This window comes from Lates calcarifer, linkage group LG6, assembly GCF_001640805.2.
Source record: "Lates calcarifer isolate ASB-BC8 linkage group LG6, TLL_Latcal_v3, whole genome shotgun sequence".
Lineage (NCBI taxonomy): Eukaryota > Metazoa > Chordata > Actinopteri > Centropomidae > Lates > Lates calcarifer.
This window is the reverse complement of record NC_066838.1, coordinates 3,529,411-3,543,552: the sequence shown is the minus strand read 5'-3', so window position 1 is coordinate 3,543,552 and position 14,142 is coordinate 3,529,411. Positions and strand designations below refer to the sequence as shown.

General features: G+C 39.7%; 1 protein-coding gene across 1 annotated transcript; it reads left to right on the top strand.

Annotated features, from left to right (window-relative positions):
* Positions 1–6,864: 6,864 nt before the first annotated feature.
* Positions 6,865–12,935, top strand: tnnc2.1 (troponin C2, fast skeletal type, tandem duplicate 1). Its single transcript, XM_018678936.2, has 6 exons — positions 6,865–7,032; positions 8,931–8,985; positions 9,147–9,290; positions 10,424–10,538; positions 11,255–11,391; positions 12,478–12,935. The coding sequence occupies exons 1-6, from the start codon at positions 7,030–7,032 to the stop codon at positions 12,507–12,509; spliced, it is 486 nt and encodes a 161-aa protein (XP_018534452.1). The 5' UTR covers positions 6,865–7,029; the 3' UTR covers positions 12,510–12,935.
* The last annotated feature ends 1,207 nt before the right edge of the window (positions 12,936–14,142 follow it).

Sequence of the window (14,142 nt, the reverse complement as noted above, 5' to 3'; positions counted from 1 at the left end):
TACAATTTCCTGTCCAACACAAATAATACAATAACATGTAAGGAATGTAGATGTTGAGAAAGTTGAGCCATTAAAATAAAGATTAAAAATGTGCAGAGGTCCAGAGTAACTTAAATTCAGACAGGAATGTATTGTTTCCTGTTATAGGTGCCTCTGCTGTTCTTATATGTTTGTTAAGTAGAGAGAATTGTATTTTTTAAAGAGGGAGATTTTCATATGTTCTGGATCATTGTCATAAGCATAAAACAGGTAATATACTGTGTCTACATGTTCGTGAATCTGCCACAGTGAAACTACAAAGGTGCATCACTTTAAACACTACAGCTGCAAGGAATTGTGGGACAGTATTCTCTCTTTTCCTCTCATAAAGGAAGGTCCAGTGTATCCTATGCTAAAGGAGATAAGATAGGAAGCACTGAAGCTCCTTTCCTTAACATTTAGAGAATTCAACCAGCTCTTATCATGGCTGCCACTGAGATACTTCTGGCTCATTTCACTCAGTTAGGAACCTTCCTAAGCTAAACAGACTATTCGACTGTAGCCTCTGTTTGGGCATTCTCTATACCAGTAGCTCTGATAATAATGTACATATAGGCCTTGAATGAGTCTGATTTAGGAGAAGGGGGAAATGTTAAAAAGATGACATGAGTTAGTAAAGGTTTCAGGATAAATGCAGTTGTAGAGTAGGACATTGCAGTGTTTGTTGATCCAGTGAAAAATGAATTATGTTTAAGTGCTCAATAAACAATCCCAGCCTTACTCCTGTTTTACTGAGTGCTGGTTGAAGGCTTATTTAAGGTATTTTCATCCAAGGTCTTATTTTTACAGTCATTGCTGACTTCACTGTAGAGCTTTACACTTTCAAGGGTTTGGGGCAAGTGAACTTGAACCAGAAACTTGTTCATAATTATATGCTGTATATAAAGATGTTGACTTACTTTGGCCCAAAATTATGTTGATATTTATCAGTTTATACATTTTAGCATCCCTGATAAAAACTGAAGTTCATTTTATAATATAAACTAAAGCCAAGTCATGCATGTATTAATATGGTTTAAATGCTGATTAAACACATTGTGTCTGAAGTAACTTCTTCCTGTGTAATATTAGACCACAATCTTCCCCTAACCTCAACCAAGAGCTGTGACTACATAAACATAACCATAAAAAAGTTTCATATTCACTACATTCATGTTAAATGGGCTACATGATCAGTAAGCGTCAGTATAAACATATGTTCTTAAACATAAATATGCACATATTTCCTTATTAAGTTGATAGAAAACATAATGCTTGTGTAATAATTACTGTTGCAAAACAGTTGTATATAAACCTGATTTCTAGAAGGCAGGGTTACTATGAGGCATTTGAACAGATTTTTGATAGTGGCAACCCTTTGCACACCTTGTTGATAGTACAAGTACAACTTGAAATAGTATCCCAGTATTCCAATACTTTGACTTGGATAGCTGCCCATCTGATTACACTGCAGCAGCAGCTGTTCTGGCTCAATACCTGCACCGATTCCAAAGTTGTTGTTTTTTTGTCCCTATCAATCATTTTCACCCAAAACACTGGAAAATATGGTTCAAAAAACAGAATTATCCTCTAAGGAGTGAAATGGGTGTTGGAGAGGACTTGAGGTGAGGGAGCAGCTAGAGGGGACAGTGAGGAAAGGAACAGAAGAAGGGCAGTGAGAGGCATAAGAGGAGCGAAGGAGGGACCAGGATGGAGGGAAAGAGGGCCAGTAGGGGAGGAGTGATGGCATACCTCCAGCCATATATAGGGTGTGTTTGTCTAAAGGCTTCAGCTGCTCCCCTGGGGAATGTCCAGAAATAGAAGGAGGTAGAAGAGAAGATGGTAGAAAGAAAAGGAGAAGAAGAAAGACAGAAAAAATCTGAATGATAAAAAAAAGAGGACAAGCAATCTTCTCTTGCTCTTTCTGTTCTTTCTCTTCAAACCAAAATTGTCTCACCCTTCTACACCTTTTTGTTTTACTCAACAGGAGAAGCGCCTCTGGAAAATCTTGAGCTGGGCAGAGCATCAGCTGGTGCTGTCAGTCAGGCAGCAAACACTCCGTGAAGGAGGTGACATAAGTCAGACGGCATGGAGGCTGAACTCGTGCTGTGGCCCTCAGGGGAAGGCAAGACTCATGACTGAGAGGGGTGAGAGGAGGTTAAGAGGGAAAGAGGAGACGGTGAGGATCAAAACATGGAGAACAGTGGGAGGGTGGAAAAAAGAGGTGTTGTGTAGAGGGTCAGGGATAAAAGAGAGGAGAAAAGGTATGGAGTGTGATGGGTACAATGGGACAAGGGAGGAAAGAGAAGGGGGAGAGAGGGAAGGGAAATGAAGTGGGTGATTAGAACAGCTGGTGTGTCATTGTAAAGTTGATGTAAACTAAAACTGTGAAGCTCTAATTTGAAATTTATTATGGCGGCAAGTGAGTCCTCATGTAGGCCTACATGAAATAAGTGTATGAGTGGTAAACCTGGCCCCAATGAGCATGTGGGTGCGACAGCTGTAAGAAAAGCAGATTAACTTGTTTGAGCCTACAAATGTACCAGGGTTAGATTAAAATACTATGTGGTCTGATTCACTTGCAAGTAAGCTGCAAATTGAATTTTGGAAAGAGGTCAGAGTGAAATCTCTCACCATCTAATATCAGTGGTCTGAGAGGAGCAGAGGAGGTTATGGCTGAAGCCTTGATTCTTCCTTGACTCAGATTAATACATTCTGCCTCCATGTCTTTTTTTTTTATATGCTTCAATCTGGAGTTGAAACACCAGTGTTATGATCACAAATAATGTATAATGCTGAAATCTAGTTTGTCATATATTCATTTGCCTTAAATCATTGCACTGAATCATTTGATCACATTATCATGAGGTGATTTGGGAATTATCCACTATAACCTATACTCAGTTGCTAGGTACACTTAACTAAAACTAATGCAGTCTTTGTACCCTGTGGTGCTGTTGTATCGTATCGCTCTATATGAAAAGGCATTTCTAATATTTTGTACACCAATTTAAAATCAGTAAGGGTACAGTAAATTAGATTTATATGAGAAACATCTCTTTAATAAAGCTCCAGTTGAACAAATTTTCACCATGAAATACAAAAGGGGGTTAAATTTATCTACAGCTTGCTAAAACTGAAAAATTTAACAGTCACTTGTATCTGAGGAGAAAATCTAAGGGACAATATGTTTGCACATGTTCTGAATATGAAGTCCCCAAACCTAAACATCCATATACAGTGGGCTATTTGAAAGCATTTCAGGAACAGGGATACCAAATCTTCATTGTCATGGTAACAATAATAAACATATGTTATGTTAAGGATTCTGAGTTAATTGATAAGCGCCACCAGCCAGAGAGGAAGAGGAAAAGAGATAAAGGAAACTTCAGTGTGAGCCTATTGTTCGACCTAATACTGTGCAGTCCTGTAAGGCCAAACACTCCTGCCTCAGCCAGCCTTTAAAACACAGGTGGACTGTGGCATCTGGTTGGGTAAATATTCACATCACACAGTTGTAAGGAATCATGGCTGATGATTGTGAAACAGTGACTCAAGTCACTATACAAGTAACAGCTGACAGAGCCATTTCAAACAAAGCATACAACAGCATACATATCACAGACAAAAAACTGAAAATATATTCAAATGTAGAACACATCCTACTGTAGTACATGATTTACACTTAGTAAGGGGAGCATAGTACAAGACATTGTTCTGCTGACTGAGATCTAACAAAGACAAATCTATTTCCATTCTGACTGGTCATTGTTTCTCAGTCTTGCCTACTCTTCATAGCAGGCTTTTAAAATGTAATCAGTCACTTGAAGATGTTCATGTGCTGCATACTACAAAGACAGAGACAGAATGATGGCAGTTGTCCTCTCTAAATGAAAACTGTTTGATTCACTGGGGACGAGGTAGTATTGCAAGAAAATGCAAAACTGGAATGGTAGCATATCCTGAAATCAGCTAGTGTTGCATTATAAGACAGAGGAATTGTCTCATCTATCATGTTTCTTTGTAATATTCAAAACTTTGTACTACAAACCGAATTTATTAATGCATCCTGCATCTATTGACTTCTTCTCTATTCACTACTCCTAAAGTAAACCTATCTGACTGATAAAGCTCCAGTGGAGGTTCAGATGTTGGACCCTCAACATTCACATTACCATAGCTGTATTAAAAAATCATGTTAGTCATCATGTCTCTGTTAAGATGTCTGTTAATCTGAATTGAATTTAGTGCTGTAGACTGATAGTGTAATCCCTTCTTTGAATACATTTAGCAGATTAAAAAAGGAACCCAGGTTAGTAGTAGTATTTTAATACTGCATTCAACTGTAATGTTAGATACTACTACGCTAACTGCTGCATGAGTTGGTTCAAATTTCAGATCCCTTTTCTTTACATTAACTTAATCCAAAGATTTATGTCAACATTTCACCTTCATTAGACAGTTCTTGGTAGAGAGACAGAACATTTGAGGTAGACTCAGAGAGAGAGAGAGGGTGAGAGCATGGTATGCACATTGCTGTTATGTGGTCAGTATGTGTCTTAGAGCACCGGGCTGCCAAGACGTCTCAAGTTTGACAAATCTGTTACAAACTGAATGAGTCTCTGAATGAGTCAGTCTGCCTAATGACTGATTTAGAGGTTCAAGGTCATATGATTTGTTGTTCATATGTGGGATTTGTTGGGTCTCTCTCTGTAAATACCTATTTTAAAGAGTATGGTCTAGACCTGCTCTATATGAAAAGTGTCTTGAGATGACTTTTGTTGTGATTTGGTGCTATATAAATAAAATTGAATTGAATTGAATATGTCGATCAGTAAACCTGTGCCAAAACTGCGTAGAGTAGCACAACCTTCAGTATATTATTGATTAATGATACAGTAGAAAATTAAGTTGTGCTGAATTATTGAAAATTCAGTCAAACACTGCCTGTTAGATGGATATACTATTGCTCTATGATGGAGATTACTGAGCCAGCTTAGTAATTTTATTATTTTCTTTTCTAGCTGCTGTTACACTATGCGTTAGCAGTTACCATTAAAGCATAGCTTGTAGCCTCAGAAGCTGTTCTGCAAATTACATAGGCATGCTTTACAGCTGCACTAATTCATATTCTTAACAGTGAATCAATCAGCTACAGGAAAGGTAAAGTTTTTACCTCTTTTATCTGATTGTTAAGGTTTTACAACACATTTCTCATCAAATCCCCTGTAGGCAGCCATTTGCCTTTCAGTAATGAGTACTGAACTATTGTAACTATCTTTTTGAATCCTTTAATTGCACTTTCTGACCTCAAGATAAGAGGCCTGATAAATTAGCAACCATTGCTGCTCTTGTTTCCATGCCAATCAGACAGCACTGTGGACATAAATAGATATCCAGTGAGAGAATTGACAGGCTGTGGACTCGGAGCCATGCTGTTTAAAATTCCAGAGTGTACACCAAGATCAGCAGAGACTAACTCTTGTTTCCATCAGCTGATTTGGTGGTCTGAAGTAGAAAGCAATCCTTGGGGGTTTGCATTTGATATTAGAATTTATCCAACAAACACAACTCCTCATTCTTTGTTCATATCAATAACATATTTGTTTTTTAGCAATTAGCAATTTTAGCAATTTTAGCAACGGAGGCTGATAATTTTGATGATCCTTTAACTTTTTTCTTCAGCACCATCATCAGGTTAATAATTTGATTAATGACCAAATGATGCTCTGAAACTCAGCTGTGGTTTTTGTGTAGTGCTGATCAGCAAGTTTTATCATGTTAACACACTAAACTAAGAGTGAGCATGGTAGATAATGCCTGCTTAATATCAGTATATTAGCATTCACTGTGAGCATGTTAGTATGTAAGCATCTAAGTACAATTTCACAGAGTGGCTAGTACAGCTGTAGATTCAAGTTTCTTTACATGATAGGCAGTAATGAGAGTTTGCTCAGGATACAAGAAGTTTCTCATTTGCCACAGAAAAGACAGATGAATCCATGATGTTACATCTCGCCTAGTCTCTGCTCTACTTGCTGTCATGGGGGTTCATTTATATATTCTAAGATAAACTTAAGCCATTCACTACAGCAGTTGCTATAAGAAACTGAAACCATTGTGGTTACCTTGTGAACACAGAAAAAAACTACGTCTCCCGTATAAATTTCCAATGCAGCACAGGTATGTTTGTAATCATCATAACTTGGCATTGTCAATACCATTAAAACTCACCAGTGCTCTACTCTGGGTTAACGGTTTGTGGCTATATGAGATGGGTTTGTTTATTTACTTGTTGATGGGAGTGAGAAGCCAAGAGCTAAAATGGTTAAAGATTGGGTACAGCTGCATGTGAGGTCACAAGTCCATTTGTGTGCCTCTTAAGTTACAGATGTCATGAGCACAAGGGCAAGTCAGCAGCAGTGAGGACAGGGAGACAGGCAGATAGATGGGCTAACAGACTCTGCGAAAGGGGTAGAGAATCTGTGCATGCAGGGAGGTGTTAATCTGTGTGTGTGTGTGTGTGTGTGTGTGTGTGTGTGTGTGTGTGTGTGTGTGTGTGTGTGTATGCGTATAAGTGTGCATGCACTGTGGGTCTTCTACAGTATGTGAAATCAAGTGTCCATCTCCACTGAGGTGCCCAGTTGATCCTCTGCCAAAATAACCTCCAGCTGCCCAATGCCTGCGATGTGTTTTCTTTTTTTTAATAAATGTCATTGAGCTTGTCTGTTATCTAAATATGGGGGATTGGTGTGTGCCACACAAGGGGATGTCCATCAGGAAAGTGTAAGAGGGCACAATTTAAAGTTGGATTTGATTGGCTGGCTCTTGTCTGAGCAGGGGGACTCTTGCCCAATCCTGATCATTTTCAGTAAAAGTGTAGTGGGATAAGAGGGTACTTATGGAGGGGAGTAAAGCCACAGTGCTACCTTGACCGTGTAGAGCGGAGACTTTATTTCCCAGACGTCTGTTGTTTTGACTGGTGTCTGTCGTTCAGCACAGCCAGCCACCATGGTAAGAAACCGACAAGGAGAAGGAAATTGAATTTTAATGATTCACTGAGGATTTGCTTTTGTTTTCCGCTGATGAGGATTAAAAGGCAGGTGGCAGAAGATGGAGGCCATTATATGAATTCTGCTCACCCACAGTCGTCTAACAAGTCTTCACCTGCAGCACAGCTGGAGTTCAGTACAAGTGTCGCTTCATCTCGTGGAATTCTTTAAATTCTTGGAAATTTATTTTGGGGCACATGGCAGTTATTTATGATGTTTGCTACAGGCAGAAAAAAATCATTTTCCTGACTGATAACCTGCTGTTGGAAACTTCTGTGTACAACAACAAACTGCAGTTTGTTAACAGAATGGTGTGATTTTTCTCTGCTTTTATGTTCCATCACTTTGTAACTAAACTCAATATGATTGATATTTAAATTGGAGGGGTGATACTAAAGATAGAAAGCTCACAGCTGAGTAAAGTGAGAAGACATGCTGCCTTTTCTGAGTGTCCTAACTTAGGACATTCACCTTGAGAAAATCCCTCTCAAATCCTCTTCCAAGTCTCACCTTAAAATTAGCTTTACAGAGAACTAATGAGTGATCTGTGTGACCTTCTATAATTTACGATATTGATGAGGTTCAGTTAAGCAAATGGAGAGTGAGGAAATAATTTACTCTTCTCCTGAACTACTAAGAGAGAGTGGTCTGCACAACAATTAAAGGAGAACAGCATTCAGTTAAAGGATGTTAAAGTTCTTTTGTTGTTTTTGCTATGCCTCTTGTAAAACTGAAGCAGCACTTGGGACAAGACCTGATGGTGTTTCTTGCTCTTTCACAGTGAAAACTGAACATGTTTGCATTGTAAACAAAATGAAAAAGAAGCCAGCTCTGTCGAGAAAGATTTATATTAAATGTGTGATCTACACTATGATTTAAATTTAAAGTTTGGATGTAGGAAAGAACCAAGAGGCCAGGGGGTTTAAGGGTAAATGGTGTGTTCAGACTGGAACAACAGGGATCAAAAGGCAGTTTCAGTATAAAACCTCAACATTAAAATACTTCCCCTTTAAGAACCATCATTAACAGATGCAGACAGCTGGCAGGGGATTAAACATGACTTACCTGACCTAACTCTATTTCCAGTTCTTGGCTGTCACTTCGTCTGCGTCTCTGGCTCTAGGTTTCTCTTTTGGTTTCCTCTTGCTTAACTATAAGGAGGAGTGTTTTGCATGTTATAGCCAAGTAAAACATGAAAAAAAAATGTTTTATCATGTGTTTACAACAGCTCAGGCATACTTTATCTTACTGCTGATGATTGCCCAAAGTGTGCTACAGGATTTTAGATTTTTAAAGTGTTTTTCTTACTTTACAAACAAATATTGATTTACAGTCATTTCAGTTACTATACTACTTATACTAAATGATGGATTACTAAGTCAAACAAAAATCAAGGCTTTGAAACTAGATTCTCATGTAGTGAATGGCTGCCTGCAGTACAGCAACACACTTTAAAACTCTGAAACACATTAATACGAGTGATCTACAGTACATTGTAGTAAATGGGTGTTGTGTTTTTTCTGGACATTGCCAGTTTGCTGAGACACTCACTTAACAGAGGTCTGATAGACCTCAACACATAAAAATGACACGTTACTTCATATTACAGCTTTTGTGATGCTGGTGTTGTGTCGTTGCTGGTTCAAGATGTGTGTTCAAGTGTGTGGTTATGTAGAGAGCTGATGAGGACGTTATTGTCCAGTTTGACTCTGGCATTAGATCATTAGATCAGTGACGTGACTGTGCAGCTGCAGGTGAATATACATCTGAGAGGAAAGATAACTTCTCTTTCTCTGTCCACCTCTCCTTTCATTCTCCCACCACTGCCCCTCCCACCTTTTTTCACTTCCTTTTCTTAAGCCCACTGACGCCCAAAGCGATGCCCGCTCCTTCCTGACTGAGGAGATGATTGCAGGTCAGTTCTTCTGTGTCTCCTCCACTACATGAATAACTTAGTGGATTATACTTGAGGGTAACATTCAATTATATCTATATCTATCTATGTTTTCCTTGATTTTGTTTTGCCAGTCAAGATGGGAACTTTCTGAACTTGAACTATTTCCTTGTCTCATCCAGAGTTCAAGGCCGCCTTCGACATGTTCGACACAGACGGTGGCGGTGACATCAGCACAAAGGAGTTGGGTACCGTGATGAGGATGCTGGGCCAGAACCCATCAAGGGAGGAGTTGGATGCCATCATTGAGGAAGTGGATGAGGATGGTGAGATCACTGTGTGATCTTATTTATCTATTTATCTAACTATATTGTTCCTCGTGCTTTTTGTATTTTAGCCACAGTCTCCACTGACTGTAGCTTTATTAAATACAACAGGGAAGTTGTGTGAGGGGGTACTGTGGCAATTTTAATATTGCACTTCCATAAGGTTGGGGTACTTGTGAGAGACAGATTTCCATGGTCAAAACTGAAGCAGCAGAAGCTGAGATATTATATGACTATTAAAGTGAAAAGAAGTAAATACAACCCCTACAGCAAAGAGCTGTAAGGCAGGATCAGAGGGAAACCTCACCTGTGACCTCATCACAAAACTCAATGTCAGAAGTCTGCAAAGTAACATCTGGATAGGCCAGAGTTGTTTTGGAAACACATACTGTGGACAGAAGAAGCTGAAACTGAGCTCTCTGGCCAGAATCATCAAAGATATATTCTGTTTTGAGGTTGCATGACAGACAGTGGCACAAGAGGCATTGCACAGGTAGAGGGAGGAATGGAAGTTCTGGATGCAGATGTCCACAAATCAGTCCAGAAACTAAAATCGGCAAAGGGGGTGGCTTCAAGAGGACAACAATCAAAAGTAGATCTTAAAATCCACAATGAACTACCTCAAGAAACGAACCTCACACTCCCCCTGAGCTGAACATGTGTGGGTAGATCTTGAACATGCTGTGTGTAAAGAACAGCTTGAAAATATCTATTTTCGGGAAGGGAAAAAAAATGAGTGAAAAATTGTAAATAAAGGATAGAAAGACTCTTAGCTGTCAACAAAAAGCATTTGTGAGCTGTCCAAACTTTTGCACACACTTTTGCACATGCCACAATTACTGTGTAACTTATTTCAGTCATTTAAGTTCATTAAATCAGAAGTAACAATACATTGACATTAGAGTAAAGGTTCATTTTACTATCTGTTCACCACACGGGCTGTATTTACTTCTTCTCACTTCAAAAATGAACAAAATATGGAATTTGCCCAGTGGTGCCCAAGCATCTGCATACACCTGCACATAGGATTGATATATGAGGGCAAAAAGGTGGAAATGGAGCTCAGGTTGCACTGCATGTGTAGCTTCCTCCCACCCTCTCCATCCTCACTTGTTCTCCTGCCCTCTCCTCAGGCAGCGGTACCATCGACTTCGAGGAGTTCTTGGTCATGATGGTGCAACAGTTAAAGGAGGACCAGGCTGGAAAGAGTGAAGAAGAACTATCAGAATGCTTCCGTATTTTTGACAAGTACGGCACTCAGTGCTAACATAGAGCCAAATACAACCACCATACCGTGTGTTACTGCATCCAGGATTCATATACAGTATGTGTTGGGGATAAACTAAGAAACCAATGAATTAGTGTTTTACAATTAGGCAATTTATGGTCTGCAGAATCATTCAACACTTTGAAAAGCTCTTTGTAGAAATTATACACATAGGTAGGACATTATGGCACATGTATATTAACAAAGCAACTTTATTTGTAAATGTTATTTGATACTACACCCACAGTCTGAATGGATCAGATGACCTACTGTTTAACTTTTATTATTGTTATTACTAACATGCAAAAAAAAATGCATCTTTGACAAAATGTTATGTACTGATGCCAGACAGGCAAGCTGACAAACACAGTGGAACATTTATCTACATTACCAGGTGACCAGAAACACAACTCAAAATGAGTCCTATTGTTGTTCCGTTTCTGCTGGATGTGTAAATAAGCTTTTCTCATTGCTGAACTGGAACAGAGAACACTGACATGTTTATTTTTCATCTGCAAAATGTCCATGTCAGTTCATATCTTGATCACAATTCTTTTCCTCTTCTGACTTTTTAACCCTGAAATATCACATCGGCATTGGCCTCATAAATCCAGTATTGTTTGAAAACTGCCCTGAACTTTAAAAACAAAGCAGATGTTTGAGTCTCTGTGAATTTAATATTGGTGTGTTTCAACAGGAACTGTGATGGATTCATCGACCGAGAGGAGTTTGGAGACATTCTTCATCTCACTGGAGAATCAGTCGCAGAGGAAGATATTGATGAGATGTTTGGGGAGTCAGACACAAACAAAGATGGAAAGATTGATTTTGATGGTAAGATTAAGCTATATATAGAGCAAGAAGAGTTTCTTCACTGTGCTATGCAATGTATTCAATAATGTGTGTTAGATCATCAGGTGAGAAAAACAGACTGAACTACTAAATCCACTACATTTCAGTGGTTTAGCTTGATTGCAACAGAGGGAAATAGCAGAGTAGGATACAGTAAATTGCATGTCTGAACTGATCATCAGAGGTATTGTCTGTAGTGTAATCTCATGTTTAAAGGAACACTTTGAAATTTTGTACAATATACTCATTTCCTTCCTTCTGGAGAATCAGAGAACAGGATCAACACCACTTTCAAATTTGTCATTTGGTATGACGCCAGCAGCCTGTCAGCTTAGCTTGGCATGAAGACTGAAAACTGTGAGAAACAGGTAGCCTGGCTATTTCAGTACAACAACCCCCTGGGTTCTCAGCGGACAACCTCACTTTAGGCTCCAGGAGTCACTCTGCCTGGCCAGTAAATAGAACATAACCCAAAACAGTCTATTTTTACACTTCAGCTTTTGCTGGGATTAAACAAACACAATGTAATGTCTTAATTAGTGAGCTTTAGAGGTGTTGCTAGGCAGATTTAATTAACTTTGAATGGAGCCAGGCTGGCTGTTTCCCCCTGTTTCTAGTCTTTATGTTATGCTAAGCTAACCAGTTTTTGTCTCCAGCTTTGTAACTAATCATCAGATATTATTATTATCAGTTTCTGTGGTATAGATTTCTCTGTCTTGTTAAAATAACATTAAAAAGTTGCAAACAAAAAATCAATTAATAAATAAATAACTTACACAGATGTTGCAAATCTACACACATGGATAGGGTCCCTGTTGAAAGATGAAAATAAGCTGTGGTGCTCTGTGAGCATGAATAAATGCTTTATTCATGCTCTGTGAGCATGAATAAAGCAGATGAAGATATATTAGCCCTTAATTTAAGATAACTGAAGGAACAAGTGGACATGGAGTGACAAGAATGAAAAATGTGTTCATCTGTACAATTATTCATTATTATTCAATCATCAGTCTGATGGATTGGTGATGAGTTGGTTGACTGACTGTTTCCCCCTCATTTTCTCTCCAGAGTTTCTGAAAATGATGGAGAATGTCCAGTAATGAGACCAGCTCTACATTCCTTGGTGACACTTCCTCAGAGAGAATATAGAGCACACTGCCTGAATGGAAATCTGTTCAGAGCAAACTCAAAGTGCTGTACAATTATGAAAATGATGTAGTTTCCCAGACGTCACAATGGATACAAGTGAAACGCCATCATCCCTTCCCCCTTCCCCTGCTCATATGAAACCCTGAGGCTTGGTGAGGATATCTATAAATATCCGTTCAAACCTTTTAAGACGATGGCACTTTCTCCCGGCCACCTCCTCATGCAGGCCACCCAGCTGTCTATTTGGCAGCTGCTGTTTCTCCAGAAATGCTACACCACCAAGCTTTAAACTCCCAGCCTCCTCCCCCTCGTCCTCAAAACTGAATCCCTCCTCCGCCCTGTCCTGTGCTTTCTAAATAAATCAACTCTGTCCTTCCGCTCATTGTTCATCTCTGCAAGTTATTCTACCATTGCATGCCTGACACGCCTTATCTCGTCTGATTCCTGTCAGTTTGATTTTTGTTCATCTTTCGGTGGCCTCCATGGGACTTCTAGATTAACACTGTCTGTCTGGCCTTTTGATTCTCACATACACACTGACACACAAATACATGCACTTTCTATACCACCAGCAACATCATCCCTTTACACACACACACACACACAATTTGTCCAAATACATCTAGTCTTATCTCGCTATTCCAGTCCAAACTTCAAACTAGCCTCCATGTTGGACTCTGAAACGCCTCTATTTGTATAGACACTGCCTCACGCCAACCTCCCTGTCTCATTCAACACTGGAAACCTGTCATATCTGCAGAAATGTTCTCTGATCTGGTTTTATATGATCTCTTCCTGTTTGTTATCTGCCTAAGCTTGTCGTAACTCTGTCACTGATCTTCATGAAGCAGTCTCCCAGCAAAAAAAAAAAAAAAAAATCTGTGCCCAGTGGCTCAGCCCCAGTGTGAGAGGTGAAGCCAAGCAGCCAGACAGCATCAGAGGCTTGAGACAGGCAGTCACAGAGCAGATAAGTTCATTCTCCCTTTCAGAAAACGTGGGTCTCCCTCTGAGTATATAGCCTGCTAGCCCCCCACCACCTCTCAAAAGCAACATCCCTCCCCTTTCTTCACTGCTGCTCTTCTCCTCAGCATCCTATCCCCCTCTCCTGTCTCCCACCTCAGGCCCTCCCTCCAGGAACTGCCCACCATAGAAGGAGCATCAGGTTGTGTTTTTCAGGCGATATGGCATCGGGGTGCATGGACGCTCGCCTCACGTCTCTGTTCCCTCTCAGCCTAAAATCTGCCTGCTATTCAAGGCACAGCAATAGGGGTGGAGGCTGGGTGGTGGGTATGGTGGTGGAGGGGGTGGAGGGTTGGTTGCAACTGGGGTCCAGCCCTCCACATTTTTCTCTTGGTTTTGAGTTGCACACCCAGATTGAAACTCCATCATCACAAAACCCATAACCTACTTTAAAATCCCCCCCATCGTCCACAGTTGTATATTTACAAGGCCTAAATGGAAATCAACAGTGTGCACTGACAAGCTGAAAGATCTGTCTTTTTATTGTTATTTCTCTTTAAATTTTAGTCACGTTTTAGTGTAGTTATTTTAGGAGGTCACCAGTGAAAGAGGTTATGGGGCCAT